The sequence below is a fragment of the Piliocolobus tephrosceles genome, unplaced genomic scaffold (assembly GCF_002776525.5).
Source record: "Piliocolobus tephrosceles isolate RC106 unplaced genomic scaffold, ASM277652v3 unscaffolded_21844, whole genome shotgun sequence".
NCBI lineage: Eukaryota > Metazoa > Chordata > Mammalia > Primates > Cercopithecidae > Piliocolobus > Piliocolobus tephrosceles.
Genome location: NW_022304137.1, coordinates 1 through 18,279, shown reverse-complemented (window position 1 = coordinate 18,279; position 18,279 = coordinate 1). Strand labels below are relative to the sequence as shown.

The window sequence follows — 18,279 nt, the reverse complement described above, 5'->3', positions numbered from 1 at the left end:
CTCAGTTATCACATAATTTAATGTAGGTTTCTCTGAATAGGTCCAATTCAAGGAGTAAGTGAAAGCTGAGCACAAAATATGTGTATTATTATTATTATTATTATTATTGAGATGGAGTCTCACTCTGTCACACAGGCTGGAGTGCAGTGGCATGATCTCAGCTCACTGCAAGCTCCACCTCCCGGGTTCACGCCATTCTCCTGCCTCAGCCTCCTGAGTAGCTGGGACTTCAGGCACCTGCCACTATGTCCGGCTAATAGTGGACATGTTTTTTCTTTTTTTGTATTTTTAGCAGAGACAGGGTTTCACCGTGTTAGCCAGGATGGTCTCGATCTCCTGACCTTGTGATCTGCCTGCCTGGGCTTCCCAAAGTGCTGGGATTACAGGCATGAGCCCCCACGTGAAGCCTTTTTTTGTTTTGTTTTTTGAGACGGAATGTTGTTCTTGTCACCCAGGCTGGAGTGCAGTGGCATCATCTTGGCTCACTGCAACCTCCACCTCCTGGGTTCAAGTGATTCTCCTGCCTCAGACTCCTGAGTAGCTGGGATTACAGGCATTCGCCACTTCGCCTGGCTAATTTTCGCACTTTTAGTAGAGATGGGTTTTGCCATGTTGGCCATATTGGTCTCAAACTCCTGACCTCAGGTGATCCACCCACCTTGGCCTCCCAAAGTGGTGGGATTACAGGCATGAACCACTGTGCCCAGCCAAAATACGTGTATTATTTGAATACACAGATAGATAACATAATAATCAAAGGGCTCAATGAAGAGGGAGAATGAAAGAATAACATGGGGTAGAAATGGTTATGGAAAACAGGCACAAATGTGAATTGCAGATAGGAGGCCATATTCTTTCTCTAGCTTACAAACCTACTGAGAGGAGAATCTGTCACATGTTAGATATTAAATAGTGACTTTAGTTTTGTTCCATGTAGCTATGACAGCATAAACACAACACACAATGTTTCAAGTAGTGAAATCTATCAGCAGCATCTGAGATGAAATAGTGACAAAGAAAAAATGGGATTACCACAAATAGGATTAGAATAATTGAGACATGAGAAAATATAAACATGGTTGTAGGTGATATGACTGGGAGGTAAGAAAGAGGCTTTTCTAAATGAGAAAAATAGCTAGAAAAGCAGAATCAATTATCTGAGAGATGGATTAGAGGGAAAAGTAAAAAACTCCAAGATGACATTTTGAATTATCTGAGAAGATAGATTAGAGGGAAAAGTAAAAACCCAAGAGAAGATGCCAACATTTTGAAAGGCAAGCCACCTGCTTTTGGCATGCTACATGGTATCTTGTCTTCCTTCACACAAACAGCCGGACCCTTATATGCAGACAGTATTGGTCTTTCCCCTGAGTGCTGTATACAACAGGGCCAACGCCTGACTGAGACACACAAATAACGGTTTTAGAGTGAAAGTTGTTCCCATGAACCACTTATCACTCAGAGCTTCTGCTGCAGCTGAGACACATAATCTGAGACACAGATAGGTGTGGGCTGAGACACATGGCCCTGGGCAACTTTAAGGAAGACCCAAAGCCCTTACACCTGCCCCTAAATGTCCACGATAACTCCTAATGTAGGCTAGTTATGTATAGGACAGAGGCAAAGTGCATACTTGCCAGCAGGTAGTATAACCAGTTGGGAAGAGAAGAAAGACCCCTGTGGGGGTGATCATTACCTTGACATCCTGCTCACTGCCCAGCTGGAAATGACCTGCAAGGAGAAATGGAGCCCACCCCAAACTTGGTTCAGATGCCAAGAGTGATGATGAGACACACACAGGAAGGGGGTATAAAAAGACTCACTACTCACATAATGAGGCTTTCTGGGGACAGCTCCAAGCAGGTCCAGATGGGGCTAGAGTGAGCAAGGAAAGGGCTGTCTTAGGGTTTAGAGCGGGGGTGGTGGGGCTAGGCTAACTGTTCCCTTATGTAGTTGGAATTTCCCAGCACCAATGGAGGGAATACATGGGCTTTTTTCTCAGTTTGTCCAGGTGTGCGGAGAAAAAGAGAGAGCGGTGAGGCTTAGAAAATGTCAGCAGTTGAGGCCGGGCGCGGTGGCTCACGCCTGTGATCCCAGCACTTTGGGAGGCCGAGGCGGGCGGATCACGAGGTCAGGAGATCGAGACCATCCTGGCTAACACGGTGAAACCCCGTCTCTACTAAAAATACAAAAAATTAGCCGGGCGAGGTGGCAGGTGCCTGTAGTCCCAGCTACTTGGGAGGCTGAGGCAGGAGAATGGCGTGAACCCAGGAGGCGGAGCTTGCAGTGAGCCGAGATTGCACCACTGCACTCCAGCCTGGGCAACAGAGCGAGACTCTGTATAAAAAAAAAGAAAAAGAAAATGTCAGCAGTTGAACATCAAAAATGAAGGATACAGAATGAGATGTTCAAAGTATTTTATTAGGAAATACAAATTAAATAATAATTAGAAATTAAAACCCATCAGATTAGCCAAATTATTAAAAATTTGGATAACACTAGGTAAGGATAGGGATGTGGGAAACCTAATACCCTTGTACAAAGTTCCAGGGACTACAGAGTGACACAGCCAATCTGGAAAACAATGTGCTTATACCTCATCATATTAAATATTAGTATGCCCAATGATAAAGCAAGCCCACTCCTCTTCCTTAACAAAGTCTCATTTCTGGCCGGGCATGGTGGCTCACGCCTGTAATCCCAGCACTTTGGGAGGCCGAGACGGGCGGATCACGAGTTCAGTAGATCGAGACCATCCTGGCTAACACAGTGAAACCCCATCTCTACTAAAAATACAAAAAATTAGCCGGGCGTGGTGGCGGGCGCCTGTAGTCCCAGCTACTCAGGAGGCTGAGGCAGGAGAATGGTATGAACCCGGGAGGCGGAGCTTGCAGTGAGCCGAGATTGCGCCACTGCACTCCAGCCTGGGGGTCAGAGTAAGACTCCATCTCAGAAAAAAAAAAAAAAAAAAAAGGATAAAAAAGAAATTCTCATTTCCAATAAGAATAATTCATGAAGAAATGTATTGCGGTACTGTTTGTAGTAGCTGAAAAACTGGACAAGTAAAATGTGGCATGTATGTGCACTACAGAATGATATGTAGAAATTAGAAAAATGCATTGCGGGCCGGGCGCGGTGGCTCAAGCCTGTAATCCCAGCACTTTGGGAGGCCGAGACGGGCGGATCACGAGGTCAGGAGATCGAGACCATCCTGGCTAACACGGTGAAACCCCGTCTCTACTAAAAATACAAAAAAACTAGCTGGGCGAGGTGGTGGGCACCTGTAGTCTCAGCTACTCGGGAGGCTGAGGCAGGAGAATGGTGTAAACCCAGGAGGTGGAGCTTGCAGTGAGCTGAGATCCGGCCACTGCACTCCAGTCAGGGGGACAGAGCAAGACTCCGCCTCAAAAAAAAAAAAAAAAAAAAAAAAAAAAGAAAGAAAAATGCATTGCAACATGGACCAATTTGAGGAAAAAAAACTGAGTATGATATATAATACAGTACCATTTCTACAAATTAACAATGCCAACAACTCAGATTTTACAAATATCCCACAAATTTAAGGATAAATGGCAAAACATGTCAAATATATTAGAACAGTTGCCTCTTGGAAGGATAAAACTGAGTATGGAGACTGATGATTACAAAGAATAAATAAAATAAGAGGAGAGCCTTAAACACACTGATGATGATATTGACTAAAAACTAAGGCTATAATTATTAACTTAATCTGTACAGGATATACCTGTATATGAGATTAAAAAAACTTTTTGTAAGATATGAAAGTACGAAAATAAATAAATTAGAAAGATCAAGTCAGTGTTGTATTGCACTAGCCAAGTAGGAATAAAATGTCAGTGATACCCTCAAAATCAACAGTCAGAGAAGAGGCATGGGGGAGACTTCAGATAAGCCCATCCCTAGATGACAATTCTGAGGCACTTAGGGGAAAGAGACAAAATGAGAAGAAACAGCAGGAACTGAAGTTGTAATGCACAGTAATTTTTTAAGAAGGTAGATCTATTGAGTATTTGAATGCATAAGGAAATGATCTAAGACCCTGATGGAGGTAGAAAGAATAAAACTTTTCTAGGGAAAGACAGAAAAAAGCAAGAAAGCAGGACCCTAGAAAGTAGGGTGTGACATGAGCCAAAGAACCAGCAACTGTAGCACATTCCCTCCTAAAAAGCCAAGCAAAGAAGAAGGCATTGATATGAGAAGGGGTCTTAAGTGGAGTTAGCATTTAGATATCCAAGGGTCCTTGTCTAATAACTGCTCTATCCAAGCAGTTCTAAAAGTCATATTAATGACACAGCAAAGTTGTGCAAAGTTGTGCACAGCCTCTCCCAGTGCAAATACAGCTGAGTCATACTGTCTGCCATGCTCTTGGTTCCCTTCTCACCTGGACAGCTCTGACCGGAGATCTCACCATCCAGCAAACATGGCTCTTCTTGTTCCAAGCTGAAGATGACTTCTGGTTTGGGAACTTGACATCCTGTTAACAGGAGATGACAGAGGACTTGGTTTCAGAGGCCATACAATGAAGCATTCCATTTGTTTTCCAAAAAAGTTCACTGGGAACAGAGGAATATTCACATGACCCAAAAGAAATTATTAAGAACATGGGACAAAATAAGGACAAAACCATTACACACTTTAGATGTCCTGCAGTCTTTAGAAGTCCCACATACCTCAGAAAACACAGACTTCAGCAATTCTACTGAGAAAAAAATATATACTCAATTAGGTGCTGCCTACTATGTACCCAGCAGAGCTGTGCTTACCCACTGAGATCAAGTTGAAATAGTTTTCCAGCATCACTTCTCTGTACAGGCTTTTCTGAGCAAGGTCTAATTGTTGCCACTCATCCCTACTGAAGTCTACAGTTACATCCTTGAATGACACTGATTCCTGTAAAAAACAAACAAACAAAAAAAACCCTTTCAATGTGAAGGATAAGATTACAGAATGGAAACAAGACAGGACCTTATTTTTTATTTTTTTATTTTTAGAGCAGGTCTAGAGTATCCTTTATTCTACATTTAGCTTAGTTTTACTATTTTTTTTTAAATTATACTTTAAGTTCTAGGGCACATGTGCACAACATGCAGGTTTGTTACGCATGTATATATGTGCCATGTTGGTGTGCTGCACCCATTAACTCGTCATTTACATTAGGTATATCTCCTAATGCTCTCCCTCCCCCCTCCCCCCACCCCACACAGGCCCCGGTCTATGATGTTCCCCTTCCTATGTCCAAGTGTTCTCGTTGTTCAATTCCCACCTATGAGTGAGAACATGCGGTGTTTGGTTGTTTGTCCCTGCAACAGTTTGCTGAAAATGATGGTTTCAAGCTTCATCTATGTCCCTACAAAGGACATGAACTCATCCTTTTCTATGGCTGCAAAGTATTCCATAGTGTATGTGATACAATATACTATAAAGAACTTCTACAACTCAATGACAATGAACAACATAATTTTAAAAATGGGTAAAAGGCTTAAATAGACATTTCTACAAGGAAGATATACAAATAGTCAACAAGCATATGAAAAGATGCTCAACATCATCAATCAGTAGGGAAATGCAAATTAAAACTACAAATACTACCCCACACCCATCAGGATGATAAAGAAAATGTCTAAAAGTGATTATAATGATGGTTGTACAACTGAGTGAATATACTAAAAATCAATACATGGTACACTTTAAATGGTAAACTATGTGGTGTATGAAGGGGAGGGCTCTTTTTAGGCACTGCTATTTCCAGATGGGATGCAGTAGCTTGGCAGTCCAGTGCTTCTTTCAAGAATGAACTGTAAATGCCAGATGCAATACTTGAAATCATCTGTTTCAAAGCACTGGAAAGCTGCTGAGGTTACAAGAAATATAGGGGCTAAGACTGGAGAGGAGAGAATACTGAAGATTGAAGCTGACTTATTCAGTCACTTGGACAGTGGGAGCATTTACCAATTCTGGGTGTGGACAAAAGCTGGATTCTCGTTTTGTCCTGTCTACTGGAGAATGCAGTAGAAGGCTGCAGCTGGTTGACAGAGAAACTAACATAACTCAAACACATGGCCATTTTCCCCTCAGGATATTTACTGAATTCTAGGGTATACAGGGCAGAAGACTAAAACTGTAAGCAAACAGCCTTTGAAGAGCAAAGCAAAAGTCTAGTATCTGTTAAGAAAATAGTTGGGCATCTATCAGGAGGAGGGTCTTTAGAGGACAAAAGGACTCTCAGCTGAAAATTCTCAGTAGCCAAAGTTATCCAGAGGTAAACTGAGTCTTAGCAGAGCTTCAACCCAGCCTTGATTCAACACTGTGCCTGACTGGATGTACGTGTTCTCCCTTCCCTCCTTTTGCTGACATAAGGAAAGACGAATCCTCTGTGGGGAAAGATAACACCATCCAGATCCTGTTCAACTTTTCTTCTTTTTTTTTCTTCTTAGACAGGGTCTTGCTGTGTCATCCAGGCTGGAGTGCAGTGGCACAAACACTGCTCGCTGCAGCCTCGACCTGGGCTCAAGCAATCCTCCTGTCTCAGCCCTGTAAGTATCTGGGACTACAAGCTTATGCTACCAGGCCCAGCTAATTTCTCCATCTTTTGTAGAGATGGGTTTTGCCATGTTGCCCAGGCTGGTCTGGAACTCTTAAGCTCAAGTGATCCGCCTGCTTCAGTCTCCCAGGTATGAGCCCTGCCTACAACTTTTTATACACGGTGTTTAAAACAAACAAACAAACAAAAAAAGATAGGACCACATATCCAAAATCAGAGAAGGAAAAAATTCAATAGAAACAGTCACACAGAGAACGGGAATTAGATGAAAAGATGACTATCTTTAGAGAATTGGTTTTTGTAATAAAGAATCAAATGGAAATTCAAAAATTGAAAAATCTAATATCTAAAATTAAGAAGTTCTTATACAGGTTTAACAGCAAAAAACAGAATTTCTGAAATGGAAGAGAAGTAAATAGAAAATATCCACACTAAAGCAGAGATTTTCTTTTAAAGAAAAAACCACAGGAGCATTAGGAATATTTGTGACATAGTAAAAAGGTATAACCTATCAGAGTCTGAGAAGCTAAAGAGGAGAGTGTAGGCAAGAAGTAATATTTGAAGAAAGTAATGGCTATGAATGACATCAACCCTTAGGATTCAAGAAACTCTTCAAATATCTCTTCACAAAACTGCAAATATTGACTATGCAAAATAATAACAGTACTATTCTGGGAGGTTTAAAATATATGCAGAATTTAAATTCATGGAAATAATAATGCAAAAGTGGGAGGCAGCAAATAGAATTAAAATGTTTTAGTATCCTAGCATTATTAAGGAGATAAAATAGTAAGTTCAAGATGGATGTTTTAATATCTAGGGTAACAAATAGATAGTAAAAGAATTATAATAAGTAAACAAAGGAAAAAATTAAAGAGTACAAAATTATGTAATATAAAAAGTCAAGAAAGCAATGAAAAAATAGGTAGTTCAAATAAAAAAGACCGGGCGCAGTGGCTCACACCTGTAATCTCAGCACTTTGGGAGGCTGAGGCGGGCGGATCACGAGGTCAGTAGATCGAGACCATCCTGGCTAACACGGTGAAACCCCGTATGTACTAAAAATACAAAAAAATTAGCCGGGCGTGATGGTGGGTGCCTGTAGTCCCAGCTACTTGGGAGGCTGAGGCAGGAGAATGGTGTGAACCTGGGAGGCGGAGCTTGCAGTGAGCCAAGATTGCACCACGATTGCACCACTGCACTCCAGCCTGGGCAACAGAGTGAGACTCCATCTCAAAATAAATAAATAAATAAATAAAAACTAAAAAATAAAAACTAATAGTAAGGTAGTATATATAAATTCAAGTATATTAGTAATTACATTAAGTGTAAATGCCTTAAACATTCGAGTTAAAAGCAAGGATTGAGACTTCTGGTTCTAAAAAACAAAACAAAACAAAAAAAGAGCACATTCCACCCCATTCCTCCTGCTAATTACCTAAAATCTAGAAAAATACATAAAGCATCTATCAGAAGACTAACTGGTGGAGAAAAGAAAGTAGAACCTAAGGACTTAAAAAACAACACAGTAGTGAGTTCCCTAGGATTGCTTAGAGGGAGAGAGGGAGCTCTTACATATTGCAAAATGAGCACTAGAGGAGCTTGCAACCTGGAAGAACCAGTGAGCACAGACAAAAAAGGCCTCCCCAAAGCATACATTTTCCAGTCAAATAATTGGAAATAGGGCAGCACTACAGGATGGGCCCTTTTGACTACACATACCTACAAAGTTCAGAAGTACCCAAGAACACCCTCACTTCTGACACCTACTGCAAGCAGGGGGATTTCCCAGGATCACCCGTACTTCTGACACCAATTCCAAGTCAGGGGTCCCAAGACCACCCTCAGTTTCCATAATTCACTGGAAGAACTCACAGAAATTAGAAAAGCCATTATACTCATGGCTATGGTGTTATACAGTGGGTTTACAATGAAAGGATACAGATCAAAATCAGCCAAGGGAAGATGTGCTTAGCGCAGGGTCAAGGAAAGTTCCAGGTGTGAGCTTCCAGTGGTTTTCTCCCAGTGGAGTCATATGGACAGCACTTACTTCTCCCAGCAATGATGGGTGATGATAATATGCATGGAGTATTGCCAACTGGGGAAGTTCACTTGAGTCTTGATGTCCAGAGTTTTCATTGAGACGTGATCATGTGGACATGAATGACTCCCATTGTGGCTGTGTCTCCAGCCCCTCCAGAGCTGATATTGCACAGCCAAAGGTACCCCACTATAAACCACATGTTGGCATAGAATATTCAGTGTGGCCCAAAGTTCCCACTGTAATCACATTGTCATTATATACCATCTTGCATGGCCCAAGCAAGACCTGCAAGACATTCCAAAGATTTAGAGGTTACCTCCCAGGAGCTGAGTGCAAAAGCCAAACCTCTCTTTAGGCAAAGTTAATCTTTTACTGCACAACAGTATACTCGAGGTGAAAACTACAAAAGATGCATCCTTTGCCTTCTTCACCAAACAATGTGACTCCAAGACGGTGGGGTGGAGCTCTCTCAACCATCCCAACTGCATTAGCTGAAAGAGAGGTAGCACCCCTCTTGCCTCTCCAGCAGCATTATGTAGACTGTGTTGGCTAACCCTACCCCAAATTAAGTGAATGACAGCAAAGAAGTACCTACCTTCTCCTTCCAATAGAGAGTGGAAGATGGACTATGGAGAAAGTTATAAAAAGGGGTTCCTTAAAGATGTGTATGATGCCCTGGGCACACCTATGAGCAGCCCATGTATAAAATCAATCAGAATCAACATAGAAAAAAGGTTTCAGGGCTGAACTAGGGTAGGGGATACTGTCCAGGTTTCAAATTGCCTTCTGGGTTGCACAAAAATGAGGGAGACCAAAGTAGAACTGCAAAGACTTTCAAAACTTAAGTTGAATTTGAACTACAGCCCATAAAAACAGACCAAGACACGTACTCTAAACCTAAATGTGTTGACAACTGCTAAAATAGAGGATTTAAAGAGAAAACAGAGTCTCATAACATGATATTTAGAATGTCCTGAATAAAGCCAAAATTATTCATCGTCTTAAGAACCAGGAAAATCTCAAATCAAATGAGAAAAGAGCATCAACAGATAGCAACACTCAGATGAATCAGATGTTGGAATTATTTGACAAGGATTTAAAGTAGCTAACTAAAAGTGTTGCAACAAGCAGCTGTAAATAGTCTTGAATCAAGTGGAAATATACAAATTCTCAGCAAAGAAATAGAAGGTATGAGGAAGAACAAAATGAAAATTTTAGAACCAAAAAATACAATAAATGAAATTTAAAACCTCACTGGATGATCTCAACAGCAGAATGGAGATTCAAAGAAAAGAATCAGTTACCTCAGTTACCTGTAAGATAGATAAATAGAAGTTATCCATATCTGAACAGTAGAAAAAATAATTGGTGAAATGATTGTTTCATCAATTCCCTTGGGCTGTATTCAGCCTAAGGGACCCACTGGGACAATAACAGAACAGCCAACAATCATTTCATCAGTCCTAGAAGGAATGAAAAAGTAGGATGGGAGACCAGAAAAAGATTGGAAGAAATAATAGCTGAAAACCTCCCAAATTTGGTAAAAGGCATAAATGTAGCTGACCAAATCTCCAAAAGGAAAACCTCAAATAAATCCACGTCTAGATACATTGTAAGATTTATAAAATCCAAATTCAAGAATAGAACTTGAAAACAGTCAGAGAGAAATGACACATTACCTGTAGGGAAAGGGCAATTTGAACAAGAGTGAATTTCTCATTAAACACCACAGATGTCAAAAGGAAGTGGCACCATATTTTTCAAGTGCTGAAGGGAAAGAGCTGTCAAAATTGAATTCAATATCCAGTGAAAACAAAATAGGCTCTGTTTAAATTCTCTTAAACTTAATTCTGAGGAATTACCTGCCATTGGTAGTTAAGAAAGACATCTGAAAAAAATAAAAATAAAAAAGGAATTAACTGCCATACATTTATTAAGCATAATTACTTAGGTAATTCTTAGGAATTACCTGCCATATATTTACTAAGCAAGATGTTCAGAACTTTATGTTGTGAACATCTTCACAACTTTACACAATACGCTTCAAGACATCAAAGAACTTACAACACTTGTCTCAGAGATTGTAAAGGGTATAAGAGATGCGCAAAGTATAGCATGACCCCAAATAGAGAGAAGAAAATTCTACATGGAGTGTAAGACTAAGTTCTGTAGAGCTGATGAAACTTAAGCTTAGTCCTTGGGAGGTGACATGTTTAATGCAAGCAGAGTAGGGCAAAGTGATTTTGAGCAAAGGTATAAAGACAGGAAAATACATGATAAATTCAGGGAACTACAAATTCGTCTGCATAATGAGAGGTCTGTATGCAGTGAAGGAAAGGTGTTTATGAGAAAAGATGATTAAATTTGTGTTTAAAACTGCCAAGAAGATGCTGGTGAGGTTGTGGAGAAATAGGAACGCTTTTACACTGTTGGTGGGAATGTAAATTAGTTCAACCATTGTGTAAGACAGTGTGGTGATTCCTCAAAGATTTAGAAGTGGAAATACCATTTGACCCAGCAATCCCATTACTGGTTATATACCCAAAGAAATAGAAATCATTCTATAATAAAGATAAATGCATGCATATGTTCACTGTGGCATTATTCACAATAGCAAAGACATGGAATCAACCCAAATGCCCATCAATGATAGACTGGATAAAGAAAATGTGGCATATATACATCATGGAATACTATGCAGCCGTAAAAAGGAATGAGATCATGTCCTTTGCAGGGATATGCAGGGAGCTGGAAGCCATTATCCTCAGCAAACTAATGCAGGAACAGAAAACCAAACACTTGATGTTCTCACTTATAAGTGGGAGCTGAACACACGGACACAGGGTGGGGAACAACACTCACTGGGGCCTATCAGAGAAGGGTGGGGGGTGGGAGAGCATTAGGGAAAAGAGCTAATGCACGCTGGGCTTAATACCTAGGTGATGGATTAATAGGTTCAGCAAACCATCATGACACATGTTTACCTGTGCAACAAACCTGCACATGTACCCTAGAGCTTAAAATAAAAAATAAAAAAAAGACTATCAAGAAATGGCATGGAGAATACATTTGAATGAGCAAGAGTGGAAGTCCAGGCAATATTTCATGTGAAAGAATAAAACACCTAAGTTGGGGGGAAAATATTATTTAACAGGAATATAGAAAAAGAAATTGGTGTAGATAGTAATTAGAATTGATAGATGCAGTAAGAAAAAGGAGGGACTAATGTGAAATTCTCAAGTATTCGTTTTGTATACTCTGAGATTATGGTGTCATATACTGAAGTAGAGACTGATGAATGGGAAAAGGTTGGAGAAAGGGAACCAGATAAAATCACTTATGTTTTGCACATATTGAGATTACAGGGATTAAACATGTAGGCAGGCATGTTTAATCCCTGTAATTAACAGGAAGGAAGTTAGACAGCAAGTTAGGCAGAGGCCTAGAGTGAAGATAAAGATTTGGAAGTCACCAGTAGATAATTAATAACTAAACTCATGTGAGTAAATAAGACTGCTTGAGAGGACACCTGATAAAGGAGAATGTAAAGAAAAGAATCTGAAAAATTACTAGTATTGAAGAAGAGGTATCAGCAATAAAAACTGAGAAATCAGACAGAGTCAGGAGAGAGTAACATCTTAGAATGTATGTGGGGATTAGCTGATGGGGTTGAATGCCAAGATGGATGAAAAAAGCAAAGGACAAATAAATTTTGGCTTTTGTATTTAGGAGATGTGACAGTGATAGCTAGCTGTCTTCCAACATTCACTCATCCTTTCTTCCCTAATAACAGAACATGAATTCTTAGCTGGATACACTAAGACTCTCTTTTCCCAGCCTACCTTAAGTGTAACCAGGAAACTATGCTTTGGCCACAAAGATACAGGTGATACTTCTGAGAAGGCATTTTTTAAAGGAGAAGGTGTGAGTGCCCCTTTCCTCCCCAACCTCCTCATGCTGCTGGCCTGGAACGCTGACTCACTTAATGCAACCCCAGCCAATCTCGGGAACCATCAAGTAATGTTAGGTTGAAAATCACAAAATGAAAATGACATACAGAACAGAAAGAAACGGTGTATGAGTTTGTGAAGACACTAGGCCATGAATGAATACTTTCAGACTTCTTTTGCTTGATAGAATAAACTCTGAGGTGCTTAAACCTGTAATTTTTAGATTTCAGTTATACTAAAATGCATTTTGCCAAACGATTCTAATAAAATAGACAGAAACTGTGTTGCGATTACAGACTCTTAAGCTTTTAAGCAAAAATTTCAGTACCATGTAATAGCAAAAAGACCAGTACTCCAGGAAAATATAATTCATATTTTGAATGACAACCTAAAATACATAAAACAAAAGCTGACAAAATTACATGGAGAAATTGATAAATCTACACACGCAGTGGGAGACTTCCCAACTCCCCCTCCCTACTCTGGGAGATTTTAACCAGATTACATTCATTAATCATTAGATATAGCAACAAAAATTTGGCACGTATAGGAAAATTTCTGCAAGAAAATTGACAAGCCAGTTACAAAGGAGATGAGATTTCATACATAAAACAAATATGCCATAGTCAAAAAATAAGGATTATACAGAATATCTGAACAACACAAATAAGCTTTTTGTGATGTAGATAGAAATCACACATACACACACACACACACACACAGAAAGAGAGAGAGAGAGAGAATGAGAGCGAGAGAAAGAGTATATTCATCATTATATTAGGGGACCATACATGAATGACAATGTGATAGTACACAAAATGTATAAAGAATATAAATTAAAAAACAGGCTGGGTGTGGTGCCACATGCCTGTAATCCCAGTACTTTGGGAGGCCAAGGCAGGAGGATTGCTTGAGTCCACGAGTTTGGGACCAGGCTGAACAACACAGTGAGACCTTGTCTCTACAAAAAATCAAAACAACAACAACAACAAAAAGCATTACCAACTACAGACAACTCAGTTAAAAAAAAGCCGGGGGGAAATGAATCAAGCAATTCTTAAAAGAAGTATACATGACAATAAAATTCTGAAAACCTGTTCAATCACATTAGTAACCAGGGAAATGCTAACTAAATCCAAAATGAGGTATCTGCAAACTCCCCAAGATGGCTAAAATTGTAAAGATCGAAAACACCAAGTATTGGTAAAGACACAAAGCATTAAACATGTCTGCACACTACCAGTAGGAATACAAACTGGCATAACAACTTTGCAAAGCTGTATGACATCATATACTAAAGTTGGAGAGGGGCCAGGTGCAGTGGCTCAGTCCTGTAATCCTAGCACTTTAGGAGGCTGAGGCAGGAGGATTGCTTGAGACCAGGAGTTCAAGACCAGCCTGGGCAACATAGCAAGATGCCATTTCTACAAAAAGAAAAAAAAATTAGCCAGGCGTGGTGGCACGCATCTATAGTCCCAGCTACTTGGGAGGCAGGGGTAGCAGGATCACTTGAGCCCTGAAAGTTGAGGCTGTAGTGAGCTGGGATCACACCACTGCACTCCACTCAGCCTGGGTGACAGAGCAAGACCTTGCCTTTGGATAGAAATAACTTTTGAAAGAAATGTTCACAAGAGCATATTTATAATGCATTTTGTATTTCTCAATAGTAAAGGCTTAAAAATAAATGAAAATAAAATTATAATGGTACAGAAATGCATACAGTATACCATCTTCTGTGGAAAGAACATAATACTTTTCCTATTTGTTTTTGTCTATATAATGATACTTTGAATATACACTAAAAAAATTAGTTATCCAGATTGAGGATATGGGCTGATAGGAAAAGAAAGAGGGAGATTTTTCACTATATACTTATTTTCTTACTTTTAAATCATATGCATGTATTACCTATTCAAAATACCCATCTGACAAAGGTCTAATATCCAGATTCTACAGGGAACTTAAACACATTTACAAGAAAAAAACAATCCCATCAAAAAGTGGGCGAAGGATATGAGCAGACATTTCTCAAAAGAAGACATTTATGTGGCCAACAATTATATGAAAAAAAGCTCAACATCACTGATCATTAGAGAAATGCAAATCAAAACCACAATGAGATACCACCTCATGCCAGTCAGAATGGCAATTATTAAAAAGGAAACAACAGATGCTGGCGAGGCTGTGGAGAAATAGGAACACTTTTACACTGTTGGTGGAATGTAAATTAGTTCAACCATTGTGGAAGACAGTGTGGTAATTCCTCAAGGATCTAGAACCAGAAATACCAGTTGACCCAGCAATCCCATTACTGGGTATATACCCAAAGGATTATAAATCATTCTACTAAAAGACAAATGCACATGTATGTTTATTGCAACACTATTTACAATAGCAAAGACATGGAACCAACCCAAATGCCCATCAATGATAGACTGGATAAAGAAAATGTGGTACATATACAACATGGAATACTATGCAGCCATAAAAAGGAATCTGATCACATCCTTTGCAGGGACCTGGATGAAGCTGGAAACCATCATCCTCAGCAAACTAACACAGGAACAGAAATCCAAACACTGAATGTTCTCTTGTAAGTAGGAGTTGAACAATGAGAACACACAGACACAGGGCAGGGAACAAGCCACACCAGGGCCTATCGAGGGGTTGGAGGGTAAGGGGAGAGAAAGCATTAGGACAAATAGCTAATGCAAGCAGGCTTAAAACCTAGATGATGGGGGCCGGGTGTGGTGGCTCACACCTGTAATCCCAGCACTTTGGGAGGCCAAGACGGGTGGATCACCTGAGGTCAGGAGCTTGAGACCAGCCTGACCAACATGGAGAAACCCCTTCTCTACTAAAAATACAAAATTAGTCAGGCACGGTGGCTCACACCTGTAATCCCATCACTTTGGGAGGCCGAGGCAGGTGGATCACGAGGTCAAAGACCATCCTGGCTAACACGGTGAAACCCCGTCTCCACTAAAAAACACAAAAAATTAGCCAGGCCTGGTGGTGGGTGACTGTAGTCCCAGCTACTCGGGAGGCTGAAGCAGGAGAATCACTTGAACCTGGGAGGCGGAGGTTGTGGTGAGCTGAGATCGCGCCATTGCACTCCAGCCTGGGCAACAAGAGCGAAACTCCATCTCAAAAAACAAAGCAAAACAAAACAAAACAAAACAACAATAACAAAAAAACAAGCCTAGATGATGGGTTGATGAGTGCAGCAAACCACCATGGCACGCGTATACCTATGTAACAAACCTGCAAATTCTGCACATGTATCCTGGAACTTAAAGTAAAATTTTAAAAAAAGAAAATATTGCACCCATTAATATTAGAAAGATCATTCAGAACTGAAGAAAAGAGTTCTTGAAATTAAAAATACAATACCAATGAGAAACTCAGTAACCTGAAACTTTCCATGAGACTGCACTGAGCACTTCTTCTCGGGCTGATTTTAATCCACGTCCTCTTTTTGCAGTGAACGATAAGCATGAGTATAACGGCCTTCCTGAGTTGTGTAAGTCCTTCTCGTGAATTAGTGAAACTGAGGGTGGTCTTGGAGATTCCTGAGCTTGCAGTTTCTGTCATAAGTGAGGGTAGTCTTAGAGACGCCTAAATAATTGTACTTGGGCTTGTATCTGGGTGTCAGTAGGGCTGTATTCCTTCTGGGGGTTCTAAGGGAATATCAATTTCCTTGATTTTTCTAGCTTCTAGAGGTCACCTGTATTCTTTGGCCTTAATACAACACAAATTTGTCACTGTTCTGGAGGTCATATGTCCAAAATAGGTCCTGTTGGGCTGCATTTGTTCTGGAGACTCTACAGGACAATCCATTTCTATGTCTTACCCAGCTTCTTGAGACTCAAGAGATCTAACATTTGAGAAACACGAGAATTCCTGGTATCGTGTGGAAGGGACAGCCCATGCCAGTAGCTGAGTATCAGATAGAGAGTAACTATGAGCAGGTCGACAACTCCGAGAGGAGTTTCCTTAAAGAGCTGAAATGAATAGCATGTAATCTGGAGCCAACAGCCTGGGTCTTATTTTCCTGGCTTCGTCATTCAGGAGCTGTGTGATCTTGGGCAAATTACTTCTTTGTGTAACAGTTTTCCTCCTCTGTAAAATGAGAATAATTATTATAGATAGCTGTCTTTGTTTACCGTTGCTATAAAGGAATACTTGAGCCTGGGTAATTTATAAAGAAAAGAGGTTTATTGGGCCCATGGTTCTGCAGGCTGTGCAAGAAGCATGGCATCAGGATCTGCATCTGGTGAGGACCTTCAAGCTGCTTCCATTCATGGCAGAAGGGGAAGAGAAGCCAGTGTATGCAGAGATCATATGGCAAGAGAGGAAGACAGAGAGAGAATGGGAGGTAGCAGGCTCTTCTCAACAACCAACTCTCATGGAACTCGTAAGATTGAGAACTCACCACCGCCCCAGAGACAGCATTCATCTATTCATGAGGGATATGTCCCCATGACTAAAACACTTCCCATTATGCCCTACCTCCTACACTGGGTTCAAATTTCTCTTTTATTATTATTATTTATTTATTTATTTATTTGAGACGGAGTCTCGCTGTGTCACCCAAGCTGGAGTGCAGTGGTGCACTCTCGGCTCACTGCAAGCTCCGCCTCCCCGGTTCACGCCATTCTTCTGCCTCAGCCTCCCGAGTAGCTGGGACTACAGGCGCCCACCACTACGCCCGGCTAATTTTTTTTTTTGTATTTTCAGTAGAGACGAGGTTTCACCATGTTAGCCAGAATGATCTCGATCTCCTGACCTTGTGATCTGTCCACCTCAGCCTCCCAAAGTGCTGGGATTACAGGCGTGAGCCACTGTGCCCGGCCTTCTTTTATTTTTAAAATTTCTTTTTATCTATTTATTTTTGTGAGAGACAGGGTCTCGCCATATTACCTAGGCTGATCTCAAACTCCTGGCCTCAAGGGATCCTCCTATCTTGCCTTCCTGAATAGCTGGGATTACACACAAGCCACCATGTAGGGACCAAATTACAGCATGAGATTTGGAGAGGATAAATATCCAAACCACAGTAATAACTCATAGGGTTTGTGACTGAATTAGTTAATAGAGAATGCTTATAGTGCCTAGCATATAGTAAGCACTGTATTAATGTTTATAGTACTGTTATTATTTAACATATTGTAATATATTGAGAAGGTATTTATATACATGGGAAGACAAGAGATGAATTAGTGATATGTATAATATATATTGTATATGTATGTATGGAAAACAAAACAAATAATTAAGCCAGAGACTTATAATTTCGGGTAAAACAAAAAGCACTGCATAAAAAGTAAATGGCTCACTTGTGAATATTGTTAAAATCCTCATCATAATAAAATGTAACCTATTGATTTACCCCAAATTATGATATACCCATATTAGGCTAGGTGCGGTGGTTCACACCTACAATTCCAGCACTTTGGGAGGCTAAGGTGGGCGGATCGCTTGAGCCCAGGAGTTCAAGACCAGCCTGGGCAACATGGTGAAACCCCATCTCTACTAAATAAATAAATAAATAAATAAATAAATAAATAAAATACCCATATTAGAAGGAGGGTACATGAGAAATGTGTACGTGAGTGTCAAGGGCCTGAGTGTCTGAAAGAAAGCTAATTCCTTATTTCCATTGTGTTGTCTGTAGATAACTGCTTAAAACTGAAAGCCTAGAAATACCAATACAAACATGT

At 40.3% G+C, this 18,279-nt stretch overlaps 1 protein-coding gene across 1 annotated transcript; it reads right to left on the bottom strand.

Annotated features, from left to right (window-relative positions):
- Positions 1 to 1,658: 1,658 nt before the first annotated feature.
- Positions 1,659 to 10,513, bottom strand: LOC113221214 (zinc finger protein 484-like; the record flags this gene model as incomplete). The annotated part of the gene is made up of 5 exons (XM_026450560.1): positions 10,469 to 10,513; positions 4,785 to 4,911; positions 4,403 to 4,495; positions 1,831 to 1,875; positions 1,659 to 1,731 (listed from the first exon to the last, which is right to left on the bottom strand). Coding segments are annotated over exons 2-5 (245 nt in total), but the record flags the coding sequence as incomplete, so codon positions are not given.
- Between the last annotated feature and the right edge of the window lie 7,766 nt (positions 10,514 to 18,279).